The sequence below is a fragment of the Tupaia chinensis genome, unplaced genomic scaffold (genome assembly GCF_000334495.1).
Source record: "Tupaia chinensis unplaced genomic scaffold, TupChi_1.0 Scaffold000113_1, whole genome shotgun sequence".
Lineage (NCBI taxonomy): Eukaryota > Metazoa > Chordata > Mammalia > Scandentia > Tupaiidae > Tupaia > Tupaia belangeri.
In genome coordinates this window covers 2,104,451-2,120,497 of record NW_006159577.1, presented here as the reverse complement: position 1 = coordinate 2,120,497, position 16,047 = coordinate 2,104,451, and the positions used below count along the sequence as shown (strand labels likewise).

The window sequence follows — 16,047 nt, the reverse complement described above, 5'->3', positions numbered from 1 at the left end:
TTATAGATGGTCCCATTTCCTAGGCTCTAGACTGGAATGGGACTTTAAATGGTTTTCGCTGTTAAAGGCCAAAACCTTTTGGTAAATTGCTATATTAAGCTCTTGAACATTAAACAGCCATAATTATTGTCCCAAGATAGAGTGTGCAGTCCTTTGTCAAAGATTATACGTGTCTGGGTAAGCACTGGACAGTAATACCTGAACTGTGTAGACTTATAAAAACTGTGTGTTCTGACCTGTTCTTCTTCTGAGTCAATTTAGATATATAATCATTTCCAAAGGACTGTTTTGGGCAACCAAGATCTAATTAAAACTAAAACCCAGGTGCACGATGGATTCAGACTGCCTTTTTATGGTTTTTGTTTTTTTTAGGCTCATTGTGTCCTAGACCTAATGTGTGTTAGGGGAAAATAGTGCTCTGCACAGATACTGGGGCCTCCTTTTCGTCCACATTTCATTGCCTATCTGATGAGTGATTATAAGGATAATGTTAAGCTACCTTTCTCCCTGGAGTGATTGATAGGTTGATAGGTCAGTAATCATGTGTTCTCTCCCTCAACCTCAGAGGTTGTTTTAATGTATTCTGTGGGCAGTTGGGATGGGGCCACCACCTTAAAATGAGTGAGGAGAAAAGGCCAGGCAGGTTGATTATTTAAGACACCATTGTTTCTTTTTTTAATGGGAAGGGAAGGAAGAAGAAAGGATGAAAGTGACTTTGCTACCTGGAATTGTTGGACTTGATCAACACTTGCAGGCACCACTATTTATAAAGAGTTTAATGATATTTAAAAAGAGAGATCCATTAAATCAATTTAAAGTTCTTAACCTGTGGAGATGGCTGATGTTAATTATTTTGCAATACTTCCCTGTAAATACCACAATCATTAGGACACGGGCAAAAAAGTTTGAAGATTCACCACCCTCCCTTCATTAATCCTTGAGCAAGGTAATTTTGCTTTTAGGTAAATTAAAACCAAAACTAAACTAAAACCTGAGCAGCTTGTTTCTTGAATTGACTTAGCTTTCAGCCCACTATTTCATCATATGGTTGGCATGATGTGGTAACGATGGACTCGTGTGAGGTTTTTTCAGTTAAACTTGACCACATGAGGTAATTGTCAGCGTTCTTGAGTCTGGTTGTGGAATAGACAGGCACATCCCTGGAGTAACGGCTGGAAACTGGCTAATGCCAATGCAGTTGCCTTTCAACATCTCAAGTAGGGAACTTTTACATTGGTGAGATGTACTTGAATTTCAGAACTTAACAGAATTTTAATTACTTTTTATTGAAAACTGCACTGAACGCTAAATGTCCACCTTTACAATAAACAAATACAGTAACGGTAACTCACACTAAAACAAAACATACTTCTGATAGCCATTATTTTTCTGTTTGGGACAGTTAAAGTTTCTTTTGTCACAAAAACAGGAATGTACCTATACAAAGGCTCAAAATAGGCCATCTTTTTAAACAAAAAGGCAATGATTCACAAAAGACTATGAATAGAACATGTAACTAGTTGATACAAATCTAATAGGATTTGTTAAAATCAGTCACATCTAATAACACGTTTGAAGTGTTCTTGTATAAAATATCACGTGAAGAAAAGAAGACTTTATCAATGTCTAAAAAAGTGGGTTTGTTCATAGACAATCTGACAAGTTACCATAAAAAGTGTTTCCTGAGACATAAGGAAATGCAACATTATTCTTCTTGAACTCTTTCAGTTCAAGACTTTCCACTCAATAAAATAGCTGAGGATCTGAAACTGAGAAAATATATTTGAGTACAAACAGCTTGTGAAACTTAATACTTTTTTTTTTTTTTTTGCATCATCAGAGGGTATTACTGAACTTCCAGCCAACTCGCCCGCTCACTATGCAGTTCTGATGTGAGACACATTTCTCTGTACAGGAGCCTGTACGGTCTTCGATCCTACAGTGTGGATGTTTAACACAGGCATACAGTTTTCTCCCCATTTTTGTAGTAATTTAATCTTCCTATTAGCAAAAAAGAGGTAACCAGCCCCTGCAGACTGAAGGGACTAGAGTCATAGGATGGGGATTTCCTCTTAATATTTTTTATTTTGATGTTTGGAACTCTTGATGCAACATTCTAGAGCAAGGTGCTCAGGACCTGTTGTGCCCAAGGGACTGATAAAGGAAAAAGCTCTATTTAATCTTTGTGATTTGATGCACAGATGAAAAACTTAACACACAATAACAGAAGTTGGTCGTTAATAAATCACGTCCTAGTCTTTCAGCGCTTCCGTATGTAGACGAAATCTTCAGTTTTCTAGCTTCTGTGGTTTTAACACTGCAACATCAATGATGCATATGTCCAGAAATCAGTTAAAAAGACTGTCAAATTCTTTTTCTCTTAGTTCATCTATTTTTCTCTGTCTCTTGGTCCCAAGTTTATCAGATTGATTACCTTTCAGCACTCTCTGCTATTGCTCGTTGGGATGCTCTCGATTGTCCCCGTGTTTTGTGGGCTGGTTGGGAGAAGGAGCTTGAGAAGGGTGTGCCACTGTGGGGAGGTTGTGAGTCACTGGTATGCCTCCAGGGATGATCCCTTCCATGGCTGCTGGGAGTCCTCCTGGAGCCACGCCCACGATGCCTGGTGGATATCTAGGGAGCACACAGGAAAGGGGCCTTGTGAGGGCAGAGTTGTCAAGCTCTTCTGCTCTTTTTTAGAAACATTTTTTCTTGTAATTTTGAAGGGATAGTTTGTCATCCAACTCTCAAAGCAAGGAGAAGTTGAGGATTTTTAAATTTTAAACACATCTAATTTATATGTATGTGTATAAAACTATTTGAGAACTTGACCACTTGTTTTCTAACTTATAGACAACATACTGGGTCAAAAGGAAGGTCATGACACATTTTTTCATATGCCATGACTTTTCTGACCTAATATATTAGCCTATACTAATGTGAACATCTGTGGATATATATGGTACTGTTTTCACAAAATGGACTCCCAGGTTTACCAATTAGTCTAGAAAGTGTTTATCGATTATACTGACTGATTTACTGCTAGCTCAACAGACAGCAATGAAACACTCCAGTGTGACTTACGGACTAGACATCGTCTCTGGGCCCTCCCCCTGACCACATGTTCAGAGCCTAACTTTACTCTCAAGGTGGTGATAGAAGGTAATGGCACCCTGGGATCCGATTAGGTCCTGAGGCCAAACTTGAATAGGATTAGTGCACCCCACCCCCCAAAAGGGATTCAGTGGCTCTGGTAGTATGCAACCTGAAGTGAGCCTGCATCAGAACCCAGCCATGCTGGCACCGTGGTCTTGGGTTTCCCGCCTTTAGAACCATAAGTACTAACGCTTGTGTGGTTGATAAGCCACACAGTCTACATACTTCATCATGGCAGCTTGCACTCACTAGATACAAGCTTCCTAGGCTGGTTATGATGTGCTCTGCTCTGACATGGGACAGGGAAAACAGCACACTCAGTAGGCTTGTGCCTGTCTTCCTCAGAAAGCTGAGACATGGACTCATTCTGTATTTCAGGCACAACAAGGAGTGCAGGTGTGTGTGGGGTGGGGTGGGGCATGCTTTATCAGCCACCTACAGAATGTATGGTTCTTAGGCCACAATGTGACTGTGTGATTAAATATACTTAGGAGGCTGGTGCTTTAGAATAAGCCTTTTTTTAAAGAAAAAGATTGGTCTGCCATAGGGTATGTGGCCTTGCTGTAGAGACAGAGAGGGAAAGTGAAAAACAAACAAAAAACCCAGGGAGAATGGCCACGCTACAATCCCTTCTCCATTCTTCTCTTGGGATTTTGGGCTTATATACACATACACTTGGTGTGATTCTCAAGCTGCCGGGTCTGGGACTTGAACTGTAGTCACCCTGTGTGGGAGCCCAGCATCCTAACCGCCATGCCAACTGCTGGCTCCATACAATGAATCAGTTGCACAGTTATCACATGCTGTCAAGTGTTACATTTCACACTGTGGACACCACCCTGCCTGCACTGGTCAAAATCCCCAGGCAAGACTTCTCCAGAAGGACACTGACCAATAGGAGCACTTGGAGCTATCGTCTCAGAGCTATGTAGTGTTCCAGGGGAGCTAAGGGCCTTGGACCAAATGTCTGAAGGGTAAATACAACAGAGCTCTTAAGAGGGTGGGCCACTAATATTAATGAACAAAGTGTGTGGGACTGTGATGGGCTCACGTAATGATGGTTAAGAATGCTGCTAAGTGGGTCCAGGTGGTAGTGTGGTGGTTAAGGTGCCTGGATCCAACAGCTTGAAAAACATTGGAGCATGTGTGTGGGCGCCCAAAATCCTGAAAGGAGAAATGGAGAAGGGATTGCAGTGTGACCATTCCCTATGGGAGGTGCTTTCTCCTCTCCCCATTTTTTCCCTCCTTTCCTTCCTCCCTCCCTCCCTCCATTTCCAACAAGCATACATATACCCTGACGAGTTTTTTAAAAAAGGGGTTTGCAAGGTCAAAATAGGTATGGCATTATGAAATGTAGAGAAAGTCACATGACCTAGAAGTAGTAGCAATAGCTTCCTCAGGGCCAGAGCTTTCATCACCCAAACTCTAAAACTGAAGTGTCAATGATCACAGGTGGAGGTGGGAAGTGTCACAGGCACCGCGTGTGGAGAAGGATACTGCTGAACATCCCAGGATGCAGACTGGCCCCAACAGGAGAATGATCTGGCTCCCAAAGCGAGCATGGCCAAGACTGGGAAGCCCTGGGGTAGAGTAAGCAACAAACTTGCGCATCAAGACTGTGGGCTCCTCTTCATGCAAGAAGGACCTATTTATTTCCCTGAAATCCAGCAATAACGAGGGGCACAGAACCATGGAAAACAGCACAGATGAAACCACTGCTCCCTTTTAAGGGGATCTGCTTTTTATCCAGCCCAGCGAACATTCCCTGACATTGCTACAATCACTGTTTCCCACACTAGATGCTACCTTTCATCAGTCCTCAGGGTGGACAATGCCAGTAGTTGATCAGAGTGTTTTCCTTGGACAGGGGATTAAAATTAAAAGACAAAAAATCACTAAAAATAAAATGCTATCTTGGGGCCAGCAGTTGGCGTAATGGCAATGTCGCTGGACTCCCACGTAGTTGACTGCAGCTTGAGTCCCGGACCTGGTGGCTTAAACTCATGCCAGTCACATGTGCGTGCGTGCCCAAGACCCTGAGAGGAGAATGGAGGAGAGGGGACTGTGGCCATTCCTCCTGGGGGGGTGATTTCTCGCTTTCTGTCTAGAGCTCTGTCTTTGTCTTTCTGGCGAGCACACACGCCCTATAGCAAAAATCTCTAAAACAAAACAAAACATATCTTTGCCTCTTAAGATCTTAAAGACAACTGTTTGTATTAGAAGCCCTCTGGTTTCAGTGGTTTCGAAATGATGGGCAGTTCCTAGCACATGTAGAAATCATCTCCATCTCCTTTTACAACGCGAACTCCTGGGGTCAGCAGGTGGCATGGTTAAGGGCTGGATTCCTGCATGGCTAACTGTGGTCTGGGTCCTAAACAAGGCAGCTTGAAAATCACGCCCGGCATGCGTGTGTGCAAAAATCTCCCAGAAGGCCGAGAAGAGAAGGGACTGTGGTGTGGCCATCACTCACAGGGCGGGCGTGGTAGTGACTTCTCACTTTCCCTCCCTCTGGGAAGTGCAGGTGCCCTATGACAAGCCACCCCCTACCGCTAGCACAAAAGGGGAACTCTCTTAACTCCAGTTCTAGGCTGTATCCCTTAAGTCATGCTTGTTTCATGGAAAGGAGGCACTGGACTGAGGACAGTGTACACAATCCCCACGAGAAGGCCGATTTTCCTGTAGCAACCTCCCAAGGTAAACTTCCCAGGTTTGGGCTTCTCTTCTCTCTCTCTCTCTCTCCAAGGGAGCCAGGCACCTCGACTGAGACACTCAGTTCCCCTCCTCACCTGTATGTGGCACCATTGAGCTCAGGATGAATTGCTTGTTGGTCTATTACTGACCAAGGAGCTGATGTGACAAAGAATTCCTTGTTCACACAGTTTCTTAAACTTTCTGGGATGCGACCTAGAGTAAGATGATTAAAATTAATCATGTTTTTAAGGTCAACATAAACTGAATTATGATACTTAGTATCTCATACTGGGAGGAAATAACCTAAAATGTGTTTATTGATAAAAGTCTGAAGTCAAGTCCCTTATCTGTAACAAAAGGCCAGCCTGCTTATTTTAGTAAAATGTGAAGTGAGCTTGAGCTCTTTACCACTGGCACTCAGGTGGAACAGAAGGGAGCCTCTCCATGGTATCGACCTGGGAGCTGCCCTCCAGCGTTTATAGTAAGTTGGCTGGGGGTAAAGAGATTCAGGGAATTGGTCTCTCTGAAATTTAGTTCAGCACTCACATCAACAGGACCCAGCTCATACAAGATTTAATTAACTCGACTCTAGGAACGAATTCTGCCCCGACACTGGGAACCAACTGGACCTGGCAGGAGCAGGGCAGCTACACCAGAGCCGAGGCTGCCCTCCAGCAAGCCAGGCTGTGGTGCTCGGAGATGCGGAAGGGCTCACCTGTGATTGCTCGGCGGATCTCCGTGGCAGCCGCCTCCCTCATCTCTAGCGAGGCTTGCTCACTGTACCAGGCCGTGTGGGGGGTGCAGATGAGATTCGGGGCATCTTTCAGCGGACCCTGAGCAAAGCTAGATAAATGTAAAAATCCACAGTAAACAGGAAAAGCTGAATACATTCCCTACCCTGCTCATCCAAAGGGAACACTGGGCCATGGAGAACAGCAGTTAGTCACGTAATAAACGTCTTTATATTTTATAAGGGTTGGGAGTTTTAGAATGTAATTACTATGAAAACATTGTCAGGAATAATCAGATCAGAAGAACACAAAGCAGTTCTGTCTTGGGCTTGCCTTCTTCTAACCAGAATGAATATCCCAGGGGAGAGATGAGGCCTGTTTGTTCACAGAACAGAACCACCATCACCACCCTTTTTCTGCCTCTCACTTTTCTGATACCTACGGGAACCTTCTGGCCCTTTGACAATGAGAATATAGCAGTCATGAGAAGAACAGAGATTGTAAGTGCCTCTCGTTCCCTACCCAAGGACCTGATCTGGGAAAGTGCCTCAGGTTCCAAGTGGGAAACAGCGTAGTTCAGCCACACGCACCTAAAAGGCTCCGATTCGTGCACATCAAGGGCTGCCCCTCGTATCCTGCCCTCCTTGAGGGCTTGAGCTAAGGCTTTCTCATCCACTAGGCCCCCGCGGGCCGCGTTCACAAGGAAAGCGCCTTGCCTCATCTGTGGAAGGAAAGAACAACCGGTTACGTGCGTGCCGTGCAGCAGGCAGCTCAGGCACCGAGGTCTGAGGACGCGAGCTGCAAACCAGTGTCGCTGGTCTACATGTTCGGTGTGTGTGCTGCAGTTTGGGAAAGGGAGGAGGAGGTCTTGGTGACAGCCGGAGGCCAAGGGTCAGTTTCTGCTGATCCCAGAGGGGGCCAGAAGGAGGAAGGTTGAAGCTCTGCCATGTCCTCTGCCTCGTTCCTCTTGGAGGTCAGGCCTGCACGAATGGCTCTAGGACAGATACGACCTGTGTCCTGGGTTAGCTCCTGTCACTCCATGCTCATCACTGCTGTGTCACAAGGACTCCTGTTCAGCACGGTGCCCAGGAGCCAATTCTCCTTCCCCACTGTGCCCAGTGCAGAAGCCTCCGCCGCCTTTTGAACGAACCTTCCAGGGTCTGAGGGCGTTCATTCTCAAATTACCTGCTTTATAGTAAAGTCATTGATGAGGTGGTGGTTATGTTCATTGAGATTGCAGTGCAAGGAGACGCAGTCGCTCTGATACAGCAAGTCCTGTAGGGTGTAGACCCTCTGCACGCCCAGGGACCGCTCTATCCCATCCTGCAAGTAGGGGTCATAAAATATGACGCTGAATCCAAAGGCCTTGGCTCGAACGGCAACCGCCTGCCCCGTGCGACCTGTGCAGAAACAGAGCGTCCAGGTAAGTGAGTCCACAGCCCCACTCCAGCTGTGCCGCCTCCTTCGCGTCTCAGCCTGAGTGCATCCTCTGCTGGTGGCTGCTGTGCACCCAGAGCTCAGTGACTTACCACCCACTCCCGGGTCACCAGTGCAAAGGCAGGGGTGGAAGCCCCGGGGAGGGACTGCACAGTGCACTTAGGCTGCCCATGGCAGGCTGCCAACTGCGGCTGCCCACTGTTTTTAACTTCCTCCTCATGGACATTTCTAAACCGACACACGATCAGAGTGCTGTAACGGACCCCCGTGCCTGCCTCCACCAGCTCTGCCCTCACCAGGCTCCCCTCCCTGTCTATCTCCTCACTTCACATTTGTTCAGCCGGCTTCCCAGTACAAATCTAATCGCTCGATCTCTCTCCAGATTTAATAGGGAATGTTCTGCCTGATCGTTGCTGGGTTTGCTCATACAAGGGGACATGATCGGAGTGGAGCGCTGCAGTGCAGCCAGTGCCTGGCAGGCCTGCACGTGTCCTCGGCCGGTGTGCAGCACGCCAGGACTCTAGAGTTACACGGACGTCACAGACAGGGCAAGATGACGTCCCTGCATCCCAGACACCCACCATTTGCACAAACCCATGCATGCCCGACAGCACCTCCTGATTCCCAGAACACTTTGCAGCTTGAAAATAAAATGGTTCACGTGATTCTTGATTGGACTCTATCGGGAGAATAAAGCCCCACCTCAGGCGGTCATTCATTTGCGCAGGCAGGGAGACAGAAAAGGGGGAAGCCCATACGGGGTGGGGGAGGCGGGTAACTTCTTGTGGCCGTTCCCCCTGCTGCTGCAGCGGTGTGATCGGGCGGGTCTCAGACTACCGCCATGCTTTAGTCAGGCCACCCACAGCTGCAGGTGACCAGAGGGCCATGAGCCATCACGCCATGCCCCTTCAGTGTCCCCACTTGGATGCACAGTCACACCCCATGGAGGGGCAGAGGAGCAGGCAGTGTGGACAGCGTGGTGATGGGGCTAAGATGTGCCCGAAACATGGGATGACCGACCCCCCCCCAGCACAGTGACTGTCCCTGCTAGCCCATTCCAGCGGTCCTCAGCTCCCCGCCTCCTCCCCTGTACTGACACACTTCAGTCTGAGCACGTGGCACCCGGCCTGACGGCCCAGGCCTTGAGCGTCGGAGGGAAAGCAGCTCAGGGAGCCACACCAGAGCAAGCCCGACAGTGCTGACTGGGTGGGCAGCACTTCTCAGTGGTTTGGTTTCTCATAAACTCACAAACCCTCATCTTCTCACTGGCTTCCACTTTAACCATGATCTTTTCTGAAAAAGAACCGATGGCTTAATTCTGTTACCGATTTAATCAAAACCTAGTCCTTGTCAAAGAGAGCTCAACTATCTAGGGTGTTTTGAACACTGCTACCACGGGCTGCCCTTTCCTTCTGGCTCACACATGTCCCCAAACTGGAGCTGCGCTGGCCCACAGCACACCCCTGCCAGCCCAGGTATGAGCCGGGCAGGAGGGACGTGACGCCCCCACTCCCAGGTTCGGCTGCTGTTGCTCAGTGGAGCTGAGACCAGTGAAGGCCCCAACAGGGTGGCTGCAGCTGATTAGGCCACCACCAACCCATATCTCCTCCTGTCCCAACAGCACAGTCCTGGAAGGCTATGGGGAGACCTGCAAAGGCAGAAGGAGGGACCATCTTGTGTAGGGGACCCAGAAGACCTTGGCAGAAATTAGCTTGCAGTCGAGACAAAAGGGCTGAAGCAAGGGGGCTGTCCTTGGTATCTTCAGCAGGTCCTTGCAAGTTGGATGTCAAGGACATGGCCAAAGAAACCACCACAGTAAGCTTCTGTGACGGCTGGAATTGGAAACCCCCAAAACAAGTGTCCTGCCAGTGAGGTTCCCACCACACGGCCACGCCACTCACAGCCACTGCAGGCTCTGTAACCTGGCCAGGGACTGCCAAGGCCCAGGAGGGGCTTAAAAACCACATGAAGACGAGGATGATGATGATGATGAAGAATCATTTCCATGGGGCCGGCAGATGGCGTGATACTAAGAGCACTGGACTCTCACACAGCCGACCGTGGTTTGAGTCCCCGGACCTGGTGGCTTGCTTTCTCACTCCTCCACCCTCACTCTGTCCCTCTCTAGTCAAATTTAAAAATAAATGAATAAAGTTAAAAAAAAAAAAGTATTAAAAAAAAAATTCTGAGAGCCGCAGAAATACCAGTGGGGCCCCAGCAGAGGGCGCTGTGCTATTCGCTAGCCTCACTGACATTTCTGTTTTTGAGGCTCTTACCAAGTCATTTTGTCATGCCCACTTAAGGGACACAAAACATGTTGGTCCTTTCAAGACAGTTTTATAGACCAGCTCCCCCGACTGAGATCCCCACAGTACCTGGGCACTGAGACTCAGACCCCAGTGAGGCTAGTTGAGGCCCGTGGAGGTGCCATAAACATGGGCGCTCCAGGAAGCGTCACGCTCCCTCACCTCATTCAAACTGTCCTCCCCTTACCGAGTTCCCTGAGCTGAAGGCTGAGTGTCAGGGTGGGCAGTCTTCTGGAAGGCAGGACTTTCCAGCCCCCGTGCCTTCTTTTGAGTCCCTAGAGGCAGCCACCTCATAGCCCCCCATTCCTCATTTACGGATCAGGAAACAGGCAGAGAGAAGTCAAGTAGCTTCCTCTCGGTCGCAGAGCCAGTAGCAGTGGGGTTGAGATTCAGGGCCAACGAGCTGAGGCCTGGGGGGCGAGGGGAGGGGGGTCCGGTACGGCATCTGCTGTGCTCTCAAGCCTACCGTCTCGGGCCCTGCCATTCACCTGCGAAAGCCCCCCCAGGGCCTGTTCACGTGTGTCCATGAGCAACACTCGCTTTTACCAAGACCTTTTCCTGCCTCCCTCTTTGGTGAGCTCTCCCAGCCGACAGCCTGACTGTGCCACCACACCCTTGAGTGACGTGCTGTTGCCACCCTAGCCTCACGTGCACAGGCCTTTGGGAGCTCGCCGTACCCACTGCCCAGGTCTCTGCTAAGCTGCCAGCTGCACTGAAAGCCCCAAGCCTGCCAGTCTCTCTGCGATGCGCCTCCGTGTCTCCTCTGCATTGAACTTCAGGGCATGTTAGTGGGCACAGCCCCTTCCTGCTGCCCACTTCAATCAGCAACACCAGCCATTACTTCTGGGGTGGCTTCTGAGGGGTCCTGACCCTGCCTTGCCTGCAGCCACCCGTTCTCACAGCCACTTGCAGAACCTAAACTCCCCGGGAACAGGCCTTCCCTGGCTCCCCACAGGCAAGCCTGTCCACCTCTCCCACAGCGTCTGCTGCCGGGTGCCGGGGGCTGGGGTGAAGCAGCAGCACATACCGAAGCCAATGAGGCCCAGCGTCTCCCCGCGGATGCGGGCTGCTCCTGAGGCCACTTCGCGGATCTGCTCCACACTCTGCACCCGCGTGCCTTCCCGTAGCGCCTGGTACAGCCACGTGTTCCGCCGGTACAGATTGAGGATGTGGCAGATGGTGGAGTCGGCAGTCTCCTCCACAGCTGCGGACGGGATGTTGCACACGGCGATCCCTGGAAAGGACAAGGGCGGCCAGAGATGAGAAACACTCAGTCTCGACAGTGAGGCCCCAGGCTCCCGGCCAACCCTGCCAGGGCACAGGGCTTACAGGAATGGGCAGGTTTGGCCAGTTCGGCCACTACTGGTTCTGTGACAGGCCGCCTTCCTGGCCTTGGGGGATGCAGGGTTGAACAGGGGTCAGAAGACCCTCAGAGCCCTCAGCCCCTAACACATGCCCAACGAGGACTCTCGGTCCGGGACTGGACTCGCATCCAGCCGGACCCCTGGTGGTCTGAGCTAGGGCCCAAGCAGCTTCCTCCCAGGCCTGTGCGGGGTCCTAGGGAAGGCTCAGGAGCAGCAGGAAGCCAGTGTGCACTGTGGCCCACCCTGCAGGCCCTCAGACACAGGGTTAAAGTCCAGAGACTCCTCACAAAGGCCTCTACTCAGGTAAAAAGCCCCATGGTCCTCCATGTGGGGCTGGGCCATGGCAACGGAGACTGGCTTTTTATTTTATGACGTTTTAAGAGTTCAACACAAAAAGAAGTATGTTCTTACTTCTAAAAAAATGCACCTCCATCCCAACATGCATACAAGTGCTAGAAGGGGTGGAGCTGATGGCCGGACGCAGCCCTTTCCTGTGGTCCTGCTCCGGAAGGAGGAGTGCAGAGCAGACAGGAGCCTTCCCAGCTTTTCAGAAGAGCCCTTCCTGAGGGTGGCTTGAGAGGGTGAGGCCCAGATTATGCATCCAAGTGTCAGGTGGGAAGGCCTGGGCACTGACCTTTCTCGGTGGGAGAGAGTTTGGGGAAGAACGTGAGTGTTTGTCAGTCATAGCAAGGGTGCAGGGGGCAGAGGCCAGGCTGGGCCCAGTCCCGCTGCAGCAGGCACTGTGCAGAGAGCAGAGACATTTCCAGGAATGAGGCCCTGGGGTGGGTGCAGAGGCCAGCCTGAGACCTGGGTGTCACTCCCTGAGGAGTTTCAGCCAAGGTCAAGAATCCCTCAGATCTTAGGTGTGGAGCACCGAGAGCTGCCCTGTGCAGGACACACAAGGCCACAGAGCAGGGCCATCTGGAGCCCTCTCCCTCCAGTCTCCCCAAGACTGGGAGCGGGGGCAGAAAGTTCTGAGGACAGGAGACAGGGCTGGCGGTGCTGTGGCCACCTTGGCAGTGACGCTGCTGGCAACTTATGAGGGTTGCTCCAGGCCCTGGGCTTTGACGAGTGACACCCTCAGGAGAACAGACAGGGAGAGCAAAGTCAATTCTTGTCAGGGGACATGTGTGTCATTGCGACCCAGGCCCACTGACTTTCCCAGGAGAGGACAAGTCATCTTGCACACAAGCCCGGTCCACTTGAAGTAACTCAGCATAAAATCTAGGAGTGGATCCCAAGGCCTGTTACTGTAAGAGTCTGGATAGATGGAGGCAGATGCCAGAGGTTTTAGGGAGCCTTTGGCAGGGGGACACTGGTCACTGCTGAGAGGCCAGAACCCACCGGGAAAAACCAGCGGCAGAAGGGCTGAGTGTGGACTGGCCGTGACCCATTGCTGCCGTGGTTCTGTCAGCCATGCCCCTGCATGACGACAAGACTGACACTGGATGAGAGACCCCGAAGAACTGTGTGAAAGGCCACTGGACGGAGTGCATGCGGGAGGCCGGCGGGGCACACCGGCTCAGCCTCCACACCCAGGACCTGGGCGTTCACCTCCATGGCTCCAGTGCCCATTTGAACAGCAAGAGTCCCAAGTCTGGGAGAGAGGGGACAGGACGGGTTTCAGTTGTAGCAGGGACAGGAAAGTGCTGTGAGCGCTGCTTGGGACAAGAAGCGGCCTGCCCCCGCGGCAGCGGCACCTTTGCCAGGAAACTCCACAGCCTCGTCACCCTCAAGGGGAGACCCTCTTCCTACTCCACACAGTTCTGTGGATGTGGTTGTCCTTCATGATGGTTGAAGGTTTGTCAAATGCCGTGTCAAATATGGCTCTAACACCCAGAGCGAGACAGGCTGTCAGTCTCCATGGACCTCAAGGCTCGTGGGAGTCTCTGCCCCACTGCTTTCCTCTCGTTCTCAGCGCGGTGATCTGTGATTGTTTCCTACAGCCCCCAACTGCCTGCGGGCTGGACACCAGATAGACGAGTCTGCCAGACAGGTACACAGAGCGGGCGCCTGCAGGGCTCAGCCCCTTCACTCGGCACCGCAGCCCTCCCCTGCTTCCTGCAGAGGAGCTGCAGAGTCCTTCACCCATCCCAGGTACTGTTTTCTCCTGCTGGGGGCTGGAAGGAAGGCGTTTCGGAGCTTGCCCTGCTCTTCCAAGGCAGTGTTGACTCTCACTCATCATCCTGGAGCTGATGGGAGGCCGGCAGAGGGCCTCATGGTCCCAGAGGCTTCACAGGCCCCGATGGCGTGCTGCCTCCTCAACACCTGGGGTGGGGAGGGCCTGCTTTCTGGACCTGATGGGAAATCCCGCCATCAGGATGAGGGTGTACCTACAGGCACCTGCTGTTCTCAGCCCTCATTACAGACTGACCAAATGATTCAGGTGACACTTGGTGACAAAGGACGTCTGGACAGAGGCTCACATCCATTCCCTGGACTTCTCCACATTTGCAAACGGCCATTCCAAAGGGCCCAGCAGATGTCTCTCAAGCAGCTCTCTTATCAGACTGGACCAGGATCAATGAAATGCCACTACTCACATTCTTCTTTTGCTTTTAAAACTAAAGTCCCGATCCCTGGGAATTCTCTGTGGGCCTCAAGACCCTGAGAGCACAACTGCCCCACTTCGGCTCGCCTTCCTCTCTGGCTCCAGGTCCTTGGCTCTTGAGATTTCCGCAATGGGGAAACTAGGCAGTTTCATAGGCACGAATCTCCCGTCTCTCCCTGGAAACGAGGGGCTGGCTCTGTGAAGGCACCCTGCGCTGATGCCACCACAAACACAGGGCTGCGTGTCACAGGGGCTGTGCCATGAGAAGCCCCGGGCACACTCGACCATATTCTCCTCCACTGCTCAAACTTGGGATTTCAGCTCTCCCAGGAGCACAAAGAGCATTTGTTTTCAAACAAAAATATCCTTGTTTATGCCAGGGAAAAATGGAAAATTTTAGTTTACGTTAAACACGCTTCTGGAGACTCACATCTTCTCAAGTTTCTCTGTTACAACGAAGAGTGGCTCAGAATGATGCCGAGGCTAGACGCGAACCCCGCTCGTAGCAAGTCAGGCTGGGGGCACGGGCAGAGGGCAAGGGATATGGCACTTTCTGGACAGAGTGGTGCACACACCACTGCCACCTCCCCAACCCCGAGGGGGGTCTCAAATCCCCGTGCACTTTCTCTTCCTGAGCCCGCTGCTATGCTATGTGCGGGAATGGCCTTACTTTTAGGGGTGCCTTTGGGCAACCCTGACACAATGTGTCCAGACTCACAGGACCACTTCCACAGACAGGCCCCACTGTGGCCCGGCTGCCTCCACCTTGCTCACACCCCAGACTCACCAATGGCTCAGGTATCTAGGTGTTACCCCCAGTGCAGGTGGCAGACTAGCGAGTGAAGGCCCTCACGGGTTGGCAGTGTCTGAGCTCAGGTACCGCAAACCCAGCCTGTCCCTGAGCACTGGGCCCTCTTGGGTAAGGTGGGGAGAGAGGCTATAGGCTCCTGGGATGCTCTAAGGCGAGGCTGTGTCGGGTCCACTAGGCCTGGCTTCCTGGTTGTTCTGTAGTTTCCCTCCGCAGCCTTGTGGATTTGGGCGCCTCACTGCTCCTGAGGCAGGATGCCTGCTTGCCCAGAGGTGGTTTGGCACTTTACAAACACAGAGCAAGTGCAGCATCTCTCGGCCCTCTCGAGGACCCTGGTGCCCGCGGTCAACTCCTTGTGGCCCTGCAACCCTCGGTGTACACGAGCATGCACGGGTGCTGGGACAGAGGCCAGCTGGCCATGGCTAAGAGAAGCAGCCCCACACCCTGAACTGGGGCTCTCCACCTGTAGCTTTTGCCTGTTTCTTGGAACACCAACCATCAAGTGCTGGGCATGGGCTATCGCGTTCTCCCAGGGATGAGGCCCAGGTTCCCGTGTGGACAACAGCCTCAGGAGGAAAGCTCCATCCAGAGCCGGAGGAACCCCAGTCCAGGAGCCCAGCTGCACACCAGCGGGTGGTGGAGGAGGATGTGCTTGTACTCACATCCTCCCCGTGCAGGCCCATCCGCTCGTCCAGACTTTGGACCTTCCACAGAGGGTCTACACCAGCTGTGTTCCGGGCCTGCCCATGAGCCCTGAGGACAGGCCCTGTGGCAGCCCACACAGCAGCAGCAGGGGTGTTTACAGATAGGCTGACCAAGTCCTCTCGAGGCTGCTCTCAGAACAGCTGCCTGTCTATGGCTAGGAGCACCTGACCCCCTAGGTACTGTGGGGGAGAGGCTCCATTATGGCCTTTCTCTGCGCCCACTGCCCTCGGAGCCCCACAGGCACGGGGCAGCTCCTGCGGGCACACTCGGAGCCCCGCGGGCACGGGGCAGGTCCCGCGGG

The 16,047-nt window shown here is 51.7% G+C and overlaps 1 protein-coding gene across 4 annotated transcripts in view; it reads right to left on the bottom strand.

Moving 5' to 3' along the window:
- Positions 1 to 644: 644 nt before the first annotated feature.
- The window catches only part of CTBP2 (C-terminal binding protein 2), a 204,786-nt gene continuing 189,383 nt past the window's right edge, over positions 645 to 16,047 (bottom strand). For all 4 annotated transcript variants that reach the window (XM_006143911.3, XM_014586074.2, XM_006143910.3 and 1 more), the window contains 6 exons: positions 11,346 to 11,552; positions 7,761 to 7,975; positions 7,166 to 7,296; positions 6,560 to 6,687; positions 5,940 to 6,057; positions 645 to 2,631 (listed from right to left, as the gene is read on the bottom strand). In XM_006143911.3, coding sequence (XP_006143973.1) covers positions 2,451 to 2,631; positions 5,940 to 6,057; positions 6,560 to 6,687; positions 7,166 to 7,296; positions 7,761 to 7,975; positions 11,346 to 11,552 — 980 coding nt within the window. In that variant the 3' untranslated portion in view covers positions 645 to 2,450. The remainder of the gene's footprint in view (positions 2,632 to 5,939; positions 6,058 to 6,559; positions 6,688 to 7,165; positions 7,297 to 7,760; positions 7,976 to 11,345; positions 11,553 to 16,047) is intronic.